The sequence below is a fragment of the Heterodontus francisci genome, chromosome 22 (genome assembly GCF_036365525.1).
Source record: "Heterodontus francisci isolate sHetFra1 chromosome 22, sHetFra1.hap1, whole genome shotgun sequence".
In the NCBI taxonomy this organism is placed as follows: domain Eukaryota; kingdom Metazoa; phylum Chordata; class Chondrichthyes; order Heterodontiformes; family Heterodontidae; genus Heterodontus; species Heterodontus francisci.
Window position 1 is genome coordinate 71,029,242 of NC_090392.1, and position 23,280 is coordinate 71,052,521.

The 23,280-nt window shown below is 40.3% G+C and overlaps 1 protein-coding gene across 1 annotated transcript in view; it reads right to left on the reverse strand.

The window, feature by feature from the left end:
• Positions 1–23,280, reverse strand: part of ppp2r1ba (protein phosphatase 2, regulatory subunit A, beta a) — a 54,501-nt gene that overhangs the window by 3,989 nt on the left and 27,232 nt on the right. Inside the window, exons 8-13 of the mRNA XM_068053987.1 lie at positions 22,300–22,370; positions 14,299–14,433; positions 11,526–11,699; positions 8,488–8,548; positions 2,344–2,498; positions 166–308 (exon numbers count right to left, since the gene is read on the reverse strand). Coding sequence (XP_067910088.1) covers positions 166–308; positions 2,344–2,498; positions 8,488–8,548; positions 11,526–11,699; positions 14,299–14,433; positions 22,300–22,370 — 739 coding nt within the window. The remainder of the gene's footprint in view (positions 1–165; positions 309–2,343; positions 2,499–8,487; positions 8,549–11,525; positions 11,700–14,298; positions 14,434–22,299; positions 22,371–23,280) is intronic.

Genomic DNA, 23,280 nt, shown 5'->3' on the forward strand with positions numbered 1-23,280 from the left:
TCAAATTCCATTCCAGCTTAAGGAAAATCATCTGTTTCAAGATTGAAAACTAGGAGTCAGAGATCTGTTGTTCTTGCCTTAACTTCAGTGAACAAGAGAGTCTTCATTCTAGAACGTTTCTTAGTCTTTAGTTTTGAATCTCAGTTAATTTCCCACGAAACTTACTTAGCATCTAAAACCGGTCCTATTTTCTGCAATGATTTAGCCACATTGAAGCGAACATTTGCCACCTGATCACCCGCCATCTGTAGAACTGTTGGCAACATTTGCTTTGCTGTGATATCCTGGCCACAGGCTTCAGACAGCACCTGAAAATTCATCAGAAAAAGCAATGTTCACTCACAAGGTCACAATGTTATTGACTACTTTTGTTACACTAGTCAGCAGAGTTTGGACAATATATGAATCACTATCCCAACAAAGTCCAAACACAGAGACAAAGGACCGTAATGGACCACCATAATCCATCTAACTGGTACAGTGCTTGGAAAGTATTTGTCCCCCACCAATTTTTCTCTACACTCTCAAATTTTCTAATATAATCAGCCCCCACTGCCTCCCTTGGCTCTCTATTTCATACATTATCACCCTCTGCAAGGATATACAACAACACTCAATTTCATTCAAAAGTAGTGCTCAGAAAATGTTCTGTGCAAGCTTTTCAAAAGATGACCAACTATTCAAAAAAATTGTGACACTTGTTTAAATAACTATAGCTATAGTTCCACTGCTATGTCCAGACTGGCCAAGAGAGTGTGGGAAAATGGCGCACTGACACGGAACACAAAAGTCCGAGTGTATCAGGCCTGTGTCCTCAGTACCTTGCTCTACGGCAGCGAGGCCTGGACAACGTATGCCAGCCAAGAGCGACGTCTCAATTCATTCCATCTTCGCTGCCTTCGGAGAATACTTGGCATCAGGTGGCAGGACTATATCTCCAACACAGAAGTCCTTGAAGCGGCCAACACCCCCAGCTTATACACACTACTGAGTCAGCGGCGCTTGAGATGGCTTGGCCATGTGAGCCGCATGGAAGATGGCAGGATCCCCAAAGACACATTGTACAGCGAGCTCGCCACTGGTATCAGACCCACCGGCCGTCCATGTCTCCGTTATAAAGACGTCTGCAAACGCGACATGAAATCGTGTGACATTGATCACAAGTCGTGGGAGTCAGTTGCCAGCATTCGCCAGAGCTGGCGGGCAGCCATAAAGACAGGGCTAAATTGTGGCGAGTCGAAGAGACTTAGTAGTTGGCAGGAAAAAAGACAGAGGCGCAAGGGGAGAGCCAACTGTGCAACAGCCCCAACAAACAAATTTCTCTGCAGCACCTGTGGAAGAGCCTGTCACTCCAGAATTGGCCTTTATAGCCACTCCAGGCGCTGCTTCACAAACCACTGACCACCTCCAGGCGCGTATCCATTGTCTCTCGAGATAAGGAGGCCCAAAGACTAAGACTAGACTATAGCTATAAATTAACCAGTTAACTGCTAAAACTAAAGCAGTGCCTTCCACATGTAATTTCCCTGCAACTATAAAACTACAATTTTAAAAAATGAAGCCTTCCTGTCCTTGTATTTAGCTCAACAATAAACATTAACTGCTTGGTTGGCATCCTTCCATCTATAAGAGATGATGGACACACAGCAAACAGTCAATTTCCGTGGGGTGTCTTCTCTTGGTGCACCTTTGCTGATGGCTGTGAAGGCCAATCCTTAAGACGCAGGTTCTGTCACAAGTGCTGCACATGAAGCTACCAAGTGACGCTGTGAGTTGTTGTTTTTGATGTTGGCACCTGTTGCCAAGCCGCTGTAGCTACCAGACATTAACTACTACATTTACACAAAAAACCGAGAGGCACAGAGAAATAGTGTCTGATGCAATACCCCTCTGATTAGTTAACTTCAATAAGACAACTCAACAGGAAATTGTCAAACTCTCCAACTGGGGAAAGCCCATACAAGACACTTCATCATAACTGAGATTTAAACTAGTCTTTGGCTGTGGGTGCAGTGGTCTGGGATTGCACATTAACACAGTACTTGTCAGGTAACTGTTGTCCCCTGACACTGGCAGCTTAGCGATGCCGGCACAAGTTGGCATTCCACAATAAGACACACTTGGATGGAACAGATTAAACCATATAACTGATTAGTGTAGCACCTATGAATGCACGTAGAACAGACATTACGGAGGTCCTACATGAACGGAAGAATAGATTTTGCCAATCTCAACTTTTCTAAAACTCATTACATTCAAGACTGAACTCAAACTTTATTTCACCTATATAGAAACACTGTAGTTTTTAAAGATTAATATAAGCCTGAACAGAATTATACTCACATTAATGCAGAACAGGGTAGTCATTCTATGAAGGTAGTTGGGATCACTAGCCATGGCAAGGACTTTAGGTACAATAGTAGATTCTGCCCAGTCTTTGCCAAACTTCTCAACGAGTTTTGTCAAGTTGTTGGTAGCAGCCTCTCGAATGGCGTATACTGGAAGAATGCAGAACCCGTAGGTCAACCAGTGATGTGAACTGACCAGGCATTCTTACTACCCAGTTTCAAAGTAACAAATATTGTGGAAATTCCTTAGATTAAAAAAAAGCATCAGTTTCTTGAATGTAAAGCCTGCATTGCCGCCTCAGATCATTAACCTGTTCAATATAAACTGAGGGAAAGAATTCTGAGTACTTGGAAAGTAAAATGGGTTCAAAGTGCTTATTACATCACCACCAGAACTTGCTTTAAAAATGCAAACAGCACGATAGTGCATGAATGGACCAACCGGCCTCAAATAAATACAAATGCAATATTACAACAAATACTGAAGAGCTGATTGGAGAATGTGGTCATTTTTCAAACATTTCCAATTAGAATACAAAATCCAATGAAACTTGTATCCAGACAGGAGAGGTTAAATACATTGATTTATTGACTGTGGGATTTTTAAATTTAAAAAAAGTCCTGCCATTTTTGGGTAATCGACCCTATAACAGAGCTGCTGGCAGTATGCAAAAGACTCCTTTTTCCAACATGCATTTTTATTTTAAAAAAGTTTAAACACAAAAATCACATTCTCCACATCTGGTTTATGAAAATAACACGTCAGAATACAGGTTCTATACTGTCCCAACTGTGTGAAATATCTTGACCGATAAACTCAACCGGAGAAACCTAACCACAATTTAACAGCTAAGAGGTTGGGAAATATTAAAATGTGTGCCACACAAAGTTAAGTACGTCTGAGCCTCTCAAGTCTCAGGAGACACTTCTAGCATCAATTGAATACATAACTTGTGTAGCTGTCACCCGTGAAGTGTATTGATAAGTGCTTACGTGCCTGTTACCACACCACAACCCTGTCTGAGTACACAATGTTCTCATTCTACTTCTGTCCCCAAGCTGACAGAGGTAAATAGATACCAGTGATAAATTCATGTTTCACTGGCACATTGACACCTAACAAGTGATACAATTGAGAAAAAACATACACCTGTCAATTATTTTTTAAAACCAGAATCAGTGAGTTCATGTAGTGATATCTTGTTACAGGTTCAGACCAATGTTGGCACTGCTTCTTTCACAGTGTGTTCGTCACTGCTATAATAGATATGTCCTCACTACATTAGTGTACAGTCTAACCAAGCCTGCAAATAAAGATTTAAGGAATATTTAACTGATGACTGCAAATCCAGTCAAATTTTAGAATTCTGTTCAACATGACAATCCCAGTAACACTCCTTCAGATTTAGCAATGTCACAGTAATTTCTGCTACAACACAACATGGTCTTGGAGGGAAGGCTTCAGTACACAACCTGAGGAAAGTCACAACCCACAAAGACTGCAGAAAAGCTTCCATAATTTCTAAAGAATAACCCTGTCCCTTTGCGCCAAATCTGTACTGTTGAGTGGATTTATGAACAGATATTTGCGCTTGTGAGAGACTTACCAATGGAACTTTAAAGCAGCCTGGTTGGGACTTTCCTATCAGGCAGAAGGCCAACAATGGGGAGGGGGAGAAAGTTCAGCAGACTTCATATTTGTTGAAGCCAGCATTTAGTGGTTGGAAGAAGTCCCTTCTATTAGGAAGTTTTGGTGCATCCAACAGACTGTGCTTTGTTTACACAGTGATGCCAATATGGCTGTCCAAGTAAATGGGCTATTAGAGCATCTTACTGAACACCTCCTCTCCACCACTTTTTTTAATATAGGTTCGAAACAATAAAAAAAGTTACACAATAAACCCTTGTGAGTTTAAGAGTGCATTATTGAAATCGCCAATACTCCCTTACAACTGAACAAAGCTGTTTAGCCACATCAAAATGCTAAATAACCCTCATTCCATGCAATGACAATGGGAGTAACAGGGTAAGATATTGCAGTTAATCTCTACTCTGTTAAGTTGCACTGAGCAGTTTTTGCTCCAAATGTCTAATATTTTGTTTAAAGCTAGCCAAATAAGACATGAACAGTGGAGAGAAGTGAATAGCTTCTTATTTCCAAGCTATACTCTTCAATTACATGATGTAATGCTATATGAAGTTCTTAAATTCCTGAATAATGCGAAACAAACTTCAGTCCATAAAAGGGAAAGGGGGGGGGGGGAGGGAGGGGGGGAAAAGAGAGGAGAAATGATTATTTTATTTCACATGCATAAAAGATTCATATTTCAGGTTTAAGTAATTGCCTTCACGCGCAAGAAAAAGGCATTCATAGTAAAAAATACTAATATGGATCGAGATACATTAAATGTTTTCAGGTTATTTAGTAGATGGCCGTCCACAAAAAGATGTGGTGATCTTTGAGATTGCTCTTTTAAAATTATTGCAAACCTACAAAGGGTGCTGATCAAATGAAGGCATAATTTTTCATTTGTGTGAAAGAGACAGAGATGACTGCAGTGCTCATAGAATATATTGTGGAAAATTGCCTGCACAATCTTCTACATGATATCAATATACTTTTCATTTAGGGTTGTCAAGGAAACAATGCTTCAACACAATTATCTATTGGTGCTTGGATGACAGATCACATATGCTCTTCCTCCTTCTTCCAAATTAAAGCTGCACTTCTGTTCACTAAGGTCACAAGCTGAAATAATTCAGGTATTAACCCTTTCAAGGGCCATAATAATTCCTATACCAATTAGAATGGAGGCTTGTTACAAGCTATCCCTGGCCGAGGTACGAATATAGTCAGAAAAGGCTTAGAATTTAAGGGCGACATGATACAAATTCATGGGAAAGTAACTTTCAATATGTTACAATGTTACAATTTTAATATTCAGAAAGACCGCAAACATTATTATGCAGTTCTATTTTTTCAGATTCCACTGCAATATTCAACAAGCAAATACTGCATTTGCAAAATTCCAATGATGCAAGCAGGTTGAGGGTTCAAGGTATCAAAGAGGTACAAACTTAGTGAAGATTATTTGGCAAGTCGTTCTCTTTCGCCAAAGAAAATGCCCCATTTGACAATGAATGGTCCAGCCATTTGCATAATGTTGTAACAAAACAGGGGTCTGCTCCATCATCAAAAATTCTTCCTGCTATTTAAGTCATATATGGCACCAGAGGCCATTCTGCCCATGGAGCTCATGCCAGTTCTCCAAAAAGCTATTTAGTCAGTCCCACTCCCCCACTCGATCTCCACAGCCCTTTAAAGATAATTTACTTTAAACTTCCACTTTAGAAAATATTGGTGCTAGATATGATTTGCTTTCCTAGCTACATAAGGCCCATTACATTCGAACCTTCTGTATGAAGCACTGCAAAGGTATCATAGTTGTCTTGTATAGGGATGCAAGAGGGTCGCTATAAATTGTGAAAGGCAGAATGTGTTAAAATTAAAACTTCAACTTTTGGAACTGCTAGGTCGAGTTCGGAAGAAGCCCCCCTTTAATGGTCAACAGTTACAGCTATTGCTAAGCTCATCACCCTGGTGCCAAAGAAAAGCAGAATTATAAATTATAAATAATCACAAATTATAAATGCTTCATCAGAAACATTATCCCTTTACATATCAGATCTGTGCACCCAGCTTCCAGTACTGGGAGGACTCATTCAATATTTGCATATCAAAACAAATACAAAATGTACTTAAATTACACTCACCTTAGTAGCTCAACAGTTCTCGTTAATAACTGCAGTCGTATTTTACAAATTATGATAAATTAAAGCATGGTTAAATTAAAGCATTAGCATTACATATACATTCAGACAGTGTGGGATCCGAGTGGTTTACCTAGTTCCAATAAAGGAAGCAGCTACTGTACTTCATGTAGTGTTTCCTGACCAAGGAGGGCAGCCTACTCCCATATTTCTGTTAAGGCCACTTGAATCTACCACTTAGAGAGAGGAATGGGAACAATTAATTTAGTCCTCTCAGCCTTTTTTTTTCTCCTGGGAAAGCAACTCACCTCATTTTCTCACCACACCCTATGCTCCCCTTTGAGATTGGGAAAATTCAGTGAGGAATCACAAGTATAAACCCACACTTAGCTACTCTATCCTACACTGTTCTCATGTCATCACATTGCAACACCAGACTGTGTACAATGCTCCAGTCCATCCTTGACATATTAAAATAGTTTTACATTAATGCCAGGGCATCAGTATAAACTCCTAACATTAATTTTCCAATTAAACCAATAAGAGGATGGAGAAAAAATTTGTTTACTGTTTGAAACAAAGTTTTGTTTTTAATCTAAACAAGGACTTAAAAGCTGCTACTCTGCACGTCTCCTTAGCCTTGTTTACTGTTCTGCAAAATGCTGATCTGACGAGACTCCTCCTGGGCTGCCTGCAATTCCAGTCGTCCAGCATGGGTTACGGTCAGTATCTGTGGCACATTCCACAAAGTTAGCATGTTTACTGTAAACTAATCTTAACTAGACCTTGACAGTCAGCCAACTGATGCTCAAACATTTGTCCTATGCATGGAATTCTAACTACCAGTCAGTGGTGAGCTACAACACAAGGATCCAAAAGCAATGGATGAGATGCATTCAAGACAAAGGGCAATGCTGAACATACATTACTAACATTTTAAAAGGAGAATGCCTTTTGAAAAAAAGTGTCACAGGATTCAGTTTGTGAACAATGAAAAACTTCTGACTTTAATAAGCAGGGCATGCACAAGTCTGAAATGCTACTATTCCTCAAACTTACAAATTTAATTAGGGGTTTCACATTCTCATTTAAGACCAATCATTTGTACTTATTGTAATTTTTGATTGCAGTGTTGAATGAGTGTGGTATATGTCAACAATAATACTCTCGTGAAATATTTCTTAAAAAGCAGTAGATACTTAGTACATACAAAATATGTATAAAAATGGTGAAAAGTATAATTTACTATAGAGGCTGCTTATGGCAGATACATTTACAAGTTGACTGTAATAGACATTTAAGGGCATGTAGTGCAGCACGTTACATTTGAAATAACTATTCTATAAAAGTGGAGGGAATAAAGAGTTTCTTTAGCGAGGGAAAAGCCACTTGAAAAAAATAAGCCAACTCCATAACTCTGACAGATAGTTGGACCATTCTGTAATATTCAAAAATCAGTTTAGGGGTTGGAACTGATTCAACACTGCTGCTGTTTTCATTATCTATTCAACTCATAACATGAAAAAGTTGGGGAGTGTAAAGGAGGAATATTATGCCAGAATTAAAAATCACAAACTTTCTTTTTTCAGGCAGATTCTGGCCAATCAGTTCTAAAAAATGAGACCTACCTGCCATCTTCCTGACATTGTCAGGATCACTTTGGAACTGGAACTGCAAATTAGATTAAGTTCATGATGCATAACCTAACACAACAGGACTTTGGGGGGTGGGGGGGTGGGGGAATATCCAAAAAAATTCAAATAAGTGCCAAAGGCCCTAGGTGAGGCCTGTAACTGTACTAACATAGCTTCGAAACCATAATTGCTGCTAAAAACTGAATATATTTTTGACTTCTCCATATATAGCTTAGGAGCCATCACAAAATCTTCAACTTTGTAACCAAAAGTCAAAAGCAAAGAGGTAAATTAAAACTTAAAATTGTAAATCATACCAGTGGCTCAGCAAAGAGTCAGCTTACAGTTAGTAACATGGCAACAGCTCATTTACCCAAGATGATCAACATTTCAGTCAGTGATGGTGGTCTCCTCCATAAACTTCACAGGAAAGTCCCTCCCCCAAGCTAACATTTTCTATTTGTACCATATGAATCGTAAGTGTCCCCATGCTGAATAAATCTGAAGTCACCAGAGCTCAATGCTAGTTTGGTAGATATGGAGATAAAATACAAAAGGAATGGAACCTTACATCATGTACATCTCAATCTAAAAAAGAATAGTTTTCATTTTTTTAAGAAATAAAAAATTAAGGATGCTGAATAAAATGAAGTACAGATGAGCAGATCTCAAGAAAATAACTGCACAGAACTACTTAAGCAGCAAATGCAATGATTTATCAAGCTAATACTCACCGTGATCCACCAGCCATGTCATACACAAGGAGTTCAACTTCTCATCAAAAAACTCAACCCCCTAAAGAAGTTTAAAAAGAATATCAGTGAACAACCCAACAAAATACATCACTTTGAAGCTCTGACAGCCTAGTGTACCTTCAGTGGTAAGCTAAAGAATTCATGTGCTACATAAATTTTCCAAATATGCTCATTGCAGCTTTTTAATGCATGTTTAAAGTATTTGTCGAAGGCCCAGTTAATAGCTTGTTTAAACAGGTGCCCAACAACTAACTTCAGTGACCTAACAGCAGGTCAGCATTGGAAAAAGGAGGTCAAACCATCCCACTGAACTCTATCTATTATCTGGCAGAAGATTATACAAAATATAAAACTTGCGAGACTGCACTTATTTAAGGTACTTACATCGAGTAATTCTGAATATCCTTAAATAAGTTGCTTAGCACCAGGACCACCAAAGAGGAAAACAAAAAACCTCAAATAGTTCTCTCCCCTTCCTCAGGAAATGGGTGCTTATTTTTCATTGCATGTAAAAGCACTGAAATATCTGCAATAATGCAACGCATTAAGCTACAGGAATCAGCTTTGCTTTGCATCATCATGCAACTCCATGGTAATCATTCCAGTAACTAAATGATTGGGGACATCCAATTCTAATGAAACTATTAAGCTCATTACCAGTACAGTACCATCAAGACAGGTCCATAACAGGAGATGCTTTTAATTTTATGACTTTTTTCCAAAACTACTGATGAGTTATTTTACTTGTGCAGCACTTCTGGAGTTAGAAGTCCCATATCTCTGTACCAGTGCAGCATCTCTCCCTTCACATTGTAACACATTCAGGTTTTTATCCCCCTTCTACCCAATTAATTTTAAAACAGTTTCATATCTTGGAGAGGATTCAATCACATGGAACAATCTAGGATTTTCCCAGAGTGTATGGCTGCACAATTGCACGATTCTATGATTCTTTTATTTTCATAAGGAACCCAATTAAAAACCCCCATGGGTATTCATGCAGCTGCATTTTCAATTATCTATGATCTGTGTACACTGTAGGGCTACATCATCCCTTTACTTGCCAAGGCTTTTTATTAAAACATTAATTCTGAATAGCTGCGATAATGAACCTTAAAGCATTGCGTGACAGACAACAGGTTTGTTCACTTTCCTTATAAGAAAACTTATGTAGTTACCATCTTTGTTAGGAAACTGGCTGTTACTTTAAATTTTAGCTGTTTACAGCTGGTTACTGGCTGTAGAGATTACACATTGTGGTGTTGTCTGGTGTACAAATGGTCACATAAGGGGTAATTATTCCCAATAATCTGCTTAGGTATTTGTCTATTCAGTTTAGTTGACTGTCAGCTTAAAATCTTGGTTGTGTAGGGACAGACACACTGGGAGATGACTTAGAATCCTTACATTTTTATCCTGCGAATCCGGGGAAGACTGGAGTCCAGTCTGTAAGACAGTTGTGGGAGGACAGGATAATACTTTGTAGCCTATCTGGTCAGTTCTATAACAAGGAACTGCCTTATGTGAGTACCTTTAATCAGCTCATCAGTTTTTCTGAATATATTAATTGGGGAGAGGCTTTTTGGAAGCTCATCAAAAAACTACCATGTGAGTTTACACTCTGGGCCTTGTTTCAGGTCCAGTTTAAAGTAAGATATGACGTTATGTTTTTCTATATTGAGAAAGTCAAATCTGTAACCACTGTAATTTACTGTTCGTGTTTGACTGTCCTCTTACCTATTTGCTGCTTATTAATAAGTCTGTTTGGTAGTTTACACCCTAATCAAGACTAAGTGTTTACTCTACAACTTTCCAAGTCAAGATCACATGGGAGCATGTGATACATTCACGAAGACAAATACATCACTAAAGATTTCTGTTCAACCCTAGACACACTACACTTACATAGATGTTGGACAGATAAAGGCACACTCCAGTCTGTAGGGAGCAATCTTTGACAATCAAAGGCAAAAATATCTGAGGCAAAATATATTGATTGCAGTTATAGAAAACCAGCATTGCTCCTAATTACTCAGCAATATAGTTAGAATACTGCAATTTTAACTTTAAATTGTTCCATCACCACAGCAGGTACACATTTAATTTCTATTTCCTACCTCAAAGGTTCTGAAACATGATGCAAAGTTATGGTATTTATTGCTGATCGAGGCTTACTTCCTCAAAATTTGATGTAACCCACTTATTGCACACTCAAATATCTAGCCTGAATTGTCCTTGTACTTAGTTTCACAACAAGCCCTATGAAAATGGCAAAACTCAAATGATGCACAAACAATTCAAGTTTAGTGTATTGCAAACTTAATATCCAAGTTGCAAAGAGAGTTGCGTCCTTTCTAAATGATGTAAGAGTACAGAAAACGGAAAAATGCAATCTTCAAGTGAAACAAAGGCACCTGAATTTAGCAAAATATTGTGTTTATGGAAATGATCTGTTAAAGTGTCACCTGCTGGCTAGCATGATGTGGTTCCACAAAATTAACTACCCACCTCAGCGAAGGAGACTCTAGAGCAGTAAGACTTCACAGCTTTGCTCAAGTGACCATTCTTCAGAGTGGAGACGGAGTAGCAACAAGCTATTTTGACCATGGCCAGCATCACAAGCAAACTCAATCTTATCACACAAAATAAATACAAGGACGTTTTTTTTTAACAAGTATAGTAATCAGGAGCAGGAACCCCAAGCCCAAGATCAATTTTAGTACCCCTACTGCCAACCCAACTAAGATCAGCTAACTCATGCACAGAGCAAGCTGGAACTTTCTGGATCTGTGTGCTGCAGGTGTATACAACCACTGGTGATTCTCTTTGGTGCAGAGAGCAAAATCACTCAAACATGCACAAAGTTAGCTCTTTCAACAAATTACAAAAAAAAAAGACTCCCATAAATATAAGTGAATGCATCCTTTTGAGAATTTAGTTAGACATTTTTCCAAAGCATGGAATACATTTTAACAATTGCTAACACATCAGAAAAACATTTGGAAGACACCACGTACCAACTGTCCCGCAAGTAGAGGCATGTACTCTATTATTGCCAGACGCACCCTCCACTTGGCATCTTCTGCTAACTCCACAATGGCTGGCAGAAGGGATTGCGATAACTGGCGAATTCCTATAACTTCGTTCACACAATCCAGATTGGAGATGATATTCAAACGAACTTCAGGACACTAGCGGGGAAAGACAAACTTACTTTCGAACAAATGATAAGCTGAGCAAATCAATGGTTCTTACTTCAAAAATGCTAAAGGATGAAGGATGAGGATTAAACAGACCTGGACATAGATCAAACACAACTTGAGATGGACCAACAGTCATTTTTTTCCTACTCTTCCTCCTCCACCAAAGAGTTATCTAAACATTCGCAAAGTATTAACTCCTTGACAAAAAGAGTCGAGATTTAAAGCCTAGAGCTTTAGAAGTGGACAAATTAGGACAGCTGCTTTCAAAAAAGGTTCTTGAAATGACACTCTGCTTTAGGCTAAATTTTCTCTACTGAAGTTTTTCTTAGCATGCTTTACTGACAGTGCACAATTTCTGCAACTGGCTGCAAACCTTAACAGAAACGAGTTTGAATAAATCACAGAAGCCAAATAGTACAATGTTAAACCATAGTGGCTGAAGTATGGTTTTTCCTTGATACAAGTAATTAAAAAGGAGTATGTTTTAAGTGGAGACTCAAAACAAAAGTAATTAATACTTTGAAGTCACCCCCTTCTAAACACAAAGCCTGATTGAAGGTTTTAAGTTTCTAGAAACATAAAAGATCATTCCTTGCAATTGGAAACTATAACCTACACAGAAAATAGTTGCATTGCCTCATTCCCTTCAGTCGATAAAGCTCTCATCGGAAAAGGATTTAAAGGGGCAAAAGAAACAAAGTTAATTCTTACTGCAGAAATCTGATTCAGGGAGATGTTATTGCAAAAGGAAGCACACATTGGGCACCTCAGTTTTCATCCTCCTCCTTTATGCTAACCATCAGGATTGACCACATGGTGATTAACTAGTGCACAATGAGTATGTAATAATTACACATTTTCTATTTTCACACAATCACAGAATTGTTACAGCGCAGGAGGCGACAATTTGACCCATCATGTCCGCACCGGCTCTCCAAATGAGCAATTCACCCTAATGCCATTCCCCCATAACACTGCATATTCTTCCTTTTCAGACAAGTCCAATTCCCTTTTGAAAGCCTCAATTGAACCTGCCTCCACCACACTTGCAGGCAGTGCATTCCAGTTCCTAACCACTTTCATATGAAGAAGTTTTTCCTCATGTCGCTTTTGCTTCTTTTGCCAATCATTTTAAATCTGTGTCCTCTCGTTCTTGACAGTTTCTCCCTATCTACTCTGTCCATACCGCTCATGATTTTGAATACCTCTATCAAATCTCCACTCAGCCTTCTCTTCTCCAAGGAAAACAATCCCAACTTCTTCAATCTTTCATAACTGTAGTTTCTCATCCCTGGAACCACTCTTGTGAATCTTTTCTGTGTACTCTCCAATGCCTTCACACCTTTCCTAAAGTTACTACAGTCTATTAAAATCAAATTATTCTGCAGCACAAATTAAGCTATTGTAAATAAATTGCATAAGTATTTTTGCATGATTCCAATTCACATTAATAGATAATGCAATTTTTTTTAAAAACTTTAAATTAAGAGATGACCATTTAAAGATGTGTATTTGGAATTTGTCAACTATTCCTGAAAGATCAAAGAATTTTTTACACTGTTGAATTAACAAGAAAACAGCATCCCATGTGGAAAGATGCATTTTAATTATTTATTTTGTAAAATGGAGAAAGCAATTTTAATGGATTACTAACAAGACAAAATTCAGACTTGCAACTGCATGGGGGCAGCATTTTTGTACAGCAGTCACTTCAAGCCAAGTTTAAAGACTATATTTTAGAATAGTTTATTTTAAAAAAAAGATGGTCTCCGTCACATCATTAAGCAATTCACCTTTAGGACGATACACAAGATTCTGTAATTTAGCAAAACCCCGTAAAATTGTTCAGCACCATGGTCAGATGCGTTCCCATGCCAGCCAAATCACTGCATCTTAAAAACGTACTGCATATTAACTCTAATCCACCTGAAACTCAACTAACTACACAGCTGGAAAGAATCCATGGTGACTGCAGTTGACCTTTACATTCATTCAGCACAAATTAGAAAACTTTGAAATGTTACACCAAGTGCAATTACAATCAATTAGTATTAGAATTTACAAGTGCCAGATACATTTGTTAACCAACAAGATGGCACCTAGATGGGCAAGGATTGACTGCCACTTCTTCCCATGAATCTCTCAGCAATAATGAGGGTGACAATAATCAACAGCAGAGTGCATCAGTACCATTTTTAGTCTACATTCTGACATACTGCCGTACTATCACATTAATCCAGGGTCCTATATCAAGCTAAGCATGTACACCCTCATCATCTTCAGTTACTGACAAAGTACAAGGTTTTTCTGTCAAGTTCCAGCATCTAGATGCATGACTAATAATTATTCAAGTAGCATGTTTATCTACAATTGCTTAATGGGTAGTAAAAGTGACCACCTTTTATCTCCACTTTGATTAACAACAGTTTTTAAGCAGTATACAGTCAAATCAGTTTTACCGATCACCCACGTAATCAACTGCAACAACTTAGTGTTCTATTGCAGTAATTTTAGTTTATCTATAACTGCATCAGTTTCACCCTTCTAAAATCAGTATATTGGTTTTGCAGCACGGTATGATCATTACCTCATCTTTAAGTTGAGCCAAGAACAGAGGAAGCAAGTGTTCAACTGTGCTGTCCTTGCCCAGGATAGTGGACAGGCCCATAATAACAGAGGCCAGAGCTGACTTTACGTGTTGATTGGTATCAGACACAAGTTCCTGAAAAAGAAACCATATAATCATGAAATAAAAGCCTAGTCAGGTAGGTCACGGGCTGCACTGTTAGCCAGTCTCACATGGTGGGCAACCTCTCCAAAGTTAGACAAAAACTAACCTGCATTTTTGTATATTAGATCTGTTTAGGGTGCCAACTAAACTTTTTGCCCATTTTTCTATGAATGCTAAACTACAAAATGTCAATTTGGACTTTTCTTCAAAATTATGAAATTTAAAACAAGTGTAATTAAACTAGGTACTGAATGTTTCCTCGTGAAACACCTAGCTCCACTCACAAGGATGACAATTTTCCAGTTGTGATCGAACTTTGAAACCAAAATCTTTAATTTTTCCTGATTGAGGTGCGGCTAATTCACTTTCAAAATTGAATGGCCAGGCCATGTGAAGAGTTTTACTGAAGATCCAGTGGTGTTAGAATTGGTTGCTTTTCTGGTCTAGGAATTTATAACAACCAAGATATGTAAAAGTTAAAACACTGCACTTCGAAAGTTCCAGATGCTGATGGAAGTCATATGAGGGTTTGAGGAATTACTGTCTTTTGCTAGATAGAGATAAGATATCCACTTAGTTGAACTGAAAAATAATTCTCTCGTGTGTGCTACGACCTACAACATTCAAGTGTAACTCGAATGAAGCAGAATACAGGATTAGCAGCCCTGAATGTAACTAGAAAAATGCAGATCAAAAATCTGATCTAAAAGTCCCCTCAAGATTGCTAAAACTAAGGATTCAAATAGGTCTTTATTCTCTCATCATTAACAGGCACAGGATGCATTTCAATGCATGTTACATGCATACTGAATACTAATAGATCAATTGCCTATAGAGAATACAAAGCAGATTACACAATCATTTGAGAACTGCAGCAAGGACAACCACCACACAAACACACAATTAGCGACAGTCAGATTACTTAATTACAAGGGAAAACACATTGGCTTAAAACACAGAAAGGAATGTAGATTAGTAATTGCATTCACATTTAATATTTTCATTAAATCTCCTTTTCTGAACAATTTGAATCATGCCATCACTTTCGAGACAAGTAACAGCATTGAAAGTTTTGAACCTTGTAACAGGTTATCTTGTTTCGGCACAGTGGCGCAATGGTTAGCACCGCAGCCTCACAGCTCCAGCGACCCGGGTTCAATTCTGGGTACTGCCTGTGTGGAGTTTGCAAGTTCTCCCTGTGTCTGCGTGGGTTTCCTCCGGGTGCTCCGGTTTCCTCCCACAAGCCAAAGACTTGCAGGTTGATAGGTAAATTGGCCATTAGCAATTGCGCCTAGTATAGGTAGGTGGTAGGGAAATATAGGGACAGGTGGGGATGTGGTAGGAATATGGAATTAGTGTAGGATTAGTATAAATGGGTGGTTGATGGTCAGCACAGACTCGGTGGGCCGAAGGGCCTGTTTCAGTGCTGTATCTCTAAAACTAAAACTTTTCAATAGACTAAAGGTGGTGTTTGGCAGTGCACCTCGATTCCCCCCTAAAATCAAATAGCTCGTTGATACTTACTGTTCAGGATCACACATGAAAGACTGATGCTATGGCAAGGTACGAGATCATAGGTCAGTACCCATACCTTAAAAATGAGCCTGCATCTTCAGGAAAGAACCAAAAAAAATTCTGACAATAAATTTATCCATATCTATTATTAAAATCCTTGTACGTGGTGTGCAACTCCTGTCCACAAATTTAAATTCATCTGGTCACAGTTCTTGCTCACTTTTGGACGTCAACAAATCGCAAATTGCTATGCAACACTTCTCAATTGATTTTTCTATGTTAACTACATGGGGAGGGGTTGGTGTAGTGGTAATGTCACTGGACTAGCAATCCAGAGGCCCAGACTAATGCTCTGGGGACATAGGTTCAAATCCTACGGCAGCTGATGGAATTTCAAATGAATTAATAAATCTTTTTTTTTAAATCAAGTCTCAGTAATGGTGACCACTGTCGATCATAAAACCCATCTGGAAGGAAATCTGCCATCGTTACATGTGACTCCAGACCCACAGCAATGTGGTTGACTCTTAAATGCCCTCTGAAATGGCTTAGCAAGCCACTCAGTTGTAACAAACTGCTAGAGTAAAGTCTAAAAGAAATGAAACCGAATGGTCCACCCGACATTGACCTAGGCGCTAGAAACGACAGCAGCATACCTCGTCCTGTCGATCCTGCAAAGTTCTCCTTACTAACATCTGGGGGTCTGTGCCAAAATTGGGAGAGCTGTCCCACAGACTCATCAAGCAACAGCCTGACAGTCAGACTCACGGAATCATAGCTTACAATGTCCCTGACACCACCACCATTATCCCTGGGTATGTCTCAGAATTGTTAGAGCAGGAGGTGGCCATTCAGCCTATCGTGTCTACACCAGCTCTCAGACAGGACAGACCCTCCAGAGATGGCCGCACCGTGGTATATAGTCAGGAGGGAGCTGCCTTCGAAGTCCTCAACATTGACTCCGAACCCCATGAAGTCTCGTGGCATCAGGTCAAACATGGCACAGAAACCTCCTGCTGATTATCACCTACCATCCTCCCTCAGCTGATGAGTCAGTACTTCTCCATGTTGAACACCACTTGGAAGAAGCAGTGAGGGTGGCAAGGGCACAGAATATACTCTCAGTGGGGGACTTCAATGTCCATCACCAACAGTGGCTAGATAGCACCACTACTGACTGAGCAGGCCGAGTCCTAAAGAACATAGCTGCTAGACTGAGTCTGCGGCAGGTGGTGAGGGAACAATAAAAGAGGGCAAAACCTACTTGGCCTTGTCCTCATCAATCTACTTATTGCAGATGCATCTGTTCATGACAGTATTGGTAGGAGTGACCACTGCACAGTCCTTATGGAGACGAAGTGAAGACAAAGAAGATACCGTCCATCATGTTGTGTGGCACTACTACTGTGTTAAATGGGATAGATTTCGAACAGATCTAGCAACTCAAAACTGGGCATCAATGAGGCACTGTGGGCCATCAGCAGCAGAATTGTATTCAACCACAATCTGCAACCTCACGGCCCGGCAAATCCCTCACTCCATCAAGCCAGAGGATCAACCCTGGTTCAATGAACAGTGCAGAAGTGCAGGTCAGAAGCAGCACCATGCATACCTAAAAATGAGGTGTCAGCCTGGTGAGGCTACAACCCAGGACTACTTGCTTGCCAAACAGCAGAAGCAGCATGTGATAGACAGAGCTAAGTGATCCCACAACCAACAGATCAGATCTAAGCTCTGCAGTCCTGCCACATCCAGCTGTGAATGGTGGTGGACAATTAAACAACTAACAGGAGGAGGAGGCTCTGCAAATATCCCCATCCTCAACGCTGGGGGAGCCCAGCACATCAGTGCAAAAGACAACGGCTGAAGCATTTGCAACCATCTTCAGCCAGAAGTGCTGAGTGGATGAACCATCTCGGCCTCCTCGAGGTCCCCAGCATCACAGATGCTAGCCTTCACCCAACTCGATTCACTCCACGTGAGATCAAGAAATGGCTGAAGGCACTGAATACTGCAAAGGCTATGGGCTCTGACAACATTCTGGCACTAGCACTGCAGACTTCTATTCCATAAATGGCCACGCCCCCGGCCAAGCTGTTCCAGTACAGCTGCAACACTGGCATCTACCCAGCAATGTGGCAAAGTGCCGAGGTATATCCCATACATAAAAAACAGGACAAATCCAATCCAGCCAATTACCGACCCATTAGTCTACTCTCGATCATCAAAGTGATGGAAGGCATCATCGATAGTGCTATCAAGTGGCACTTACTTACCAATAACCTGCTCAGACGCTCAGTTTGGGTTCTGCTACAGCTGCTTGGGTCCTGACCTCCTTACAGCCTTGGTCCAAACATGGACAAAAGAGCTGAACTCCAAAGGTGAGGTGAGAGCGACTGCCCTTGACATCAAGGCAGCATTTGACTTGAGTGTGGTATCAAGGAGCCCTAGCAAAACTGTCAATGGGAATTGGGGGCGGGGAGGGGGACTCTCCGCTGGTTGCTGTCATACCTAGCACAAAAGAAAATAGTTGTGGTTGTTGGAGGGCAATAATCTCAGTTCCAGGACATCACTGCAGGAGTTCCTCAGGGTAGTATCCTAGGTCAAACCATCTTCAGCTGCTTCACAATGACATTCCCTCCATCATGAGGTCAGAAGTGGGAATGTTTGCTTATAATTGCACAATGTTGAGTGCCATTCGCAACTGCTCAGATACTGAGGCAGTGTGTCCATTTGCAGCAAGACCTGGACAACATTCAGGCTTGAGCTGATAAGTGACAAGTTACGTGCCGAGCACTGACCATCTCAAACAAGAGAGAAACCAACTGTCTCCCCTTGACATTCAATGGCATTACCATCACTGCATCTTCCGCTATCAACATCCTAGGGGTTACCACTGACCAGAAACTGAACTGGACCGGCCATATAAAATCTGTGGCTACAAGAGCAGGTCAAAGGCTGGGAATACTCTGGCTAGACACTATCAAGGACAAAGCAACCCATTTGATCGGCACCCCGTCCACCACCTTACACCTTGACTCCTTCCAGCAACGGTACACAGTGGCAGCAGTGTGTACCATCGACAAGATGCACAGCACCAACCCATCAAGGCTCCTTCGATGGCACCTTCCAAAACCACGACCTCTATCATCTAGAAGGACAAGGGCAGCAGACGCATGGGAACACCACCATCTGTAAGTTTCCCTCCAAGCCACACACAATTCTGACTTGGAACTATATCGCCGTTCCTTCACTGTCGCTGGGCCAAAATCCTGAAACTCCCTTCCTTACAGCACTGTGGGTGTACCTACACCATATGCACTGCAGCGGTTCAAGGCGGCAACTCACAACCAACGTCTCAGGGACAATTAGGAATGGGCAATAAATGCTGGCCTAGTCAGTGAGCCCACATCCCGCAAAAGAATAAAAAAGCAAGCTCAGGCTACTAGGTCATTCTGTGGATTAAGTTTGTTGTTGTCTCCCAAGCACAGCACCCCCTTTAATATATTTATCAATTGATTATGGACAATATGCTAGTACATTATAAAAGCACAATTTACAGAGATGGAATACAAGTGCTATGTATATTCAGTATAAGTAATTTTGCAACCTGTGCCACCATTATTGTAACAGAATATACACGTTGCAATCATTAGCAAAAATGTAAACTATTAGCCAATTCCAAAAAAGCATCTGAAGACTCTGCTCAAATTGATACACCACTGTGTTTTGACTAATTCTATTTTAATAGCAGGTATTATTAATTACAACATTTTCTAAAACCTTTTACAATCAAGTTTCCTAGATCATTACAATACCCAACCGCAAAGGCAGATCATATACACAAGCAATTCAAAGTAAATTTCAACAGTACAGCCTGGAGTTTTACTCAAACTGAAAAACCCGCCAAAAAATGTCAAGTGTGGGAAGTCATCTTTCAATCATTAAACAATGAGTCAACATGTCTATGCACAATTGGGAAAACAGTTCCTGCAACAAAGAGGTACTGAAAATTCAATGTTTGAATATAAATTTGATGCTAACCCCAAGGCTCATCAACTTAGGGTTATTAAGGCAGTACTGGAATCACACTGCACTGCAGGAAGCCATCATACAGGCTCACATGGCAAGTTATCACCTTTAGCCATGTGGTCATGGAAAGCTGCTAAGCAGAGATGATGAAATTAAAAGATCTCAATTTTTTCTGTAAGAAAAGTTGCCACTTTCCAACATTCCTGCGTGGGTGTACTGATTCAAATCATTTCGGTACTCGTGGCTGCCACAACCTCTCTCAATTTCACTAAAATACTAACACCAGGATTTGGAGGAGGTGAGTAAGATCCTAACAGCAGAGCTTCAATTTTTGTTGATTACGGTGTCAGCTGTGGCCCAGTTGGCAATACTCTCACCTCTGAGTAACAAGGTTCCAGGTTCAAGTCCCACTCCAGGGCTTGAACACACAAAAAAAAAATCAATCAAGGCTGACACTCCACTGCAGTAGAGGAGTGCTACACTGTCAGAGGTGCAGTCTTTCAGATGAGACATTAAACTGAGGCCCCAATCTGCTTGGTCAGCTGGATGTTAAAGATCCCATGGCACTATTTCGAAGTGCAGCAGGGGAGTTATCCCCAGTGGTGTGGCTAATATTTATCCCTCAAATCAACATCACGAAAACAGATTATCTGGTGATCACATTTCTGTTTATGGGAGTTTGCTGTGTGCAAGTTGGCTGCTGTATTTCCTACATTACATCAGTGACTACACTTCAAAAATATTTAATTGGCTGTAAAGCGCTTTGAGCGTCCAGTGGTCGTGAAAAGCGCTATATAAATGCAAGTCTTTTTTCAGGTTCCTCCCAAGATCAACTAATAAGTACCAACTTGACTCCATGCTTTAGTTCTTCTTCTTTAGACATCTTTGGACTCAAACAATCTCACCTTAAATGGAACTCCCAGGCACAACTCGATTGCTGAAGCTTCTTTCAACAATCTGCTTTTCACCTTTTGTGCTAAACAATTCAATTCCCCTTAAGAAACTGTAACACTATAAAGTCCATGTCAAGTTCAAGGCATGAATATTGTTTCCATCTCGCATGTCAGACCAAGATACAAGTAAAAGCTCATGACTGGTGATATCCCTCTCATCTCCAGCTGCTAATCTCCTACAACCTCTGTTACAACCTTTCCCCATTTTATTGGCATTATTGAGGACGCTAATCCTCTTAATTTCCTCTTTTGTTATGCCGCAAATGCCATCCCACACATATTTCTTCCTCTCTGCTTTGTTATGTTGAAATTATGGGCTGAATCTCTCCAGCCTCATGGACTTAGAGGCAGGGGATGGGGGCGCCATTGGAGCCACAGGCATCACACCGTAAAAAGGGGTCTGCCAGCGGGAAAGGCCGAACTCGCAGTCCAAACGCTTGCACTGGTGCGGTTTCCCCTCCTCTGAGAGTGATACCAGATTTACCCCACAATTTTTAATTTAAATTTGCACCTCTGAGGGTGCCACCAAGTTGAAGCACTGTTGTGGTCCCAAACTGCCTCAGCAGCACCCACCTCTCCCGGTGAGGTTACAAAGGCTCTAGAGCTGCTGGCAGCATTGGAGCCTGTTCGGCATCCTTAATAGGACAGCGAACGTGGCAGCAGCCTCCGAGAAGAATGCTCCACAGTCTCGCTCTCAGCAAGTGCAGGCTCAGGATGCCAATTCTGGTCCTGACAACGGGGACCTAAAGCCCATGAAATAATACTGTGCTAAGTCTCCTACTGTATTTTATCGTGTCCCAGGACTGCAAAATTCTGGACATGGTCTCTCCCAACTTCATCCTCCCACCCAAACTTGGCGCCATCTAAGCATTACCTTCTGATTTACCCAATTTCCATTTTGGTGATGTCGTTCACTATGGGACCTAGTCCTATTTCTCAATTCAAAAAAGTTGAAATGCAATATCGCAGCACTCCAGTCTTGGAGATAATGGAACAAATTTTAATCTAATTTTGGAGATTATGAGACCATTTCACAACAGGTATCCATATTTTCTTCTTCACACAAACTAGGCCAAGTACTGTTCTGAACCTTCCTGGTTTTAAACCAGTATGCAAAAAGGCCTTTACAATTCACCCTCACAAGATGCTCAAAAGCATTAAGATTTTTCAATTATAAGGAGTTTGACAATCAAAAATGACTGGATATAAAGGTTATAAAGGTATCAGTCTCTTACTAACATCTACTTCACATTCAACCCAAAAATGAAGGGATTTTGGTTTTTCTGGAGGTGACGCAAATCAGATTCTACATCATTTTTAAGCTGCATAATCAGCCAAGAACTTGAGAAAACATTACCTTAACATATGGTAAGATGTGGTTCATTATGACAGTCTCTCTGCAATCTGCTGGCAGGTTTTCACAAAAATCTGCAAAATAATATATGGTATCATTAAAGCATGGTTCTCACAGGCATTTAACTTTATCCCTTAACTTTTAAAGCAGATTAAGCACAATGCTCAGTATGCAGCTTAAGATGTATACCAGCCACGTCTATTACCAAAAAAAAAGCTTTGGAAACCTTTTGGAAAGACTGCAAAAAGGTTCAAATTCTTAGATAATAGTATTGCACTGTTGATCAAGGAGTCAATAAGGAGAGTAAGGAGAGATGATATCTTCCTCAAATTAGGCCATATGGGTAGAACTTAAGAACAAAAGGGCTGTGCATGTACAACAGGCCTCCAAACAGTCAGGGAGAAATAGAGGAACAGATATGTAGGTAAATTTCAGAGAGGTGTAAAAATAATAGGGTAGTAATAGTAGGGGATTTCAACTTACCCAATATCAACTGGGATAGTCTTAGTGCAAAAGGCTTAAAGGAGGAGGAATTCTTAAAATGCATACAAGAGAGCTTTCTGAGCCAGTACATAGAAAGCCCTACAAGAGAAGGGGCAGTACCGGACCTAATCCTAGGGAATGAAGCTGGACAAGTGGTAGAAGTGTCAGTGGGACAGCATTTCGGGGATAGTGACCATAACTCTAAGATTTAAGGTAGTTATGGAAAAGGACAAAGACGGGCCAGAAATAAAGGTACTGAATTGGGGAAAGGCCGATTTCAATTTGATAAAACAGGATCTGGCCAAAGTGGACTGGCAGCAGCTACTTGTAGCAAAGTCTACATCAGACCAGTGGGAGTCAAAGAGGAAATAGTGAGGGTCCAGAGCCAACAAATACCCATTAAGGTGAAGGGTAGGACCATCAAGTCCAGGAAATCCTGGATGCCAAGGGATATATAGAGTATTGGAACAGGAAAAAAAAAAGGAGGCTTATGGCAGATTG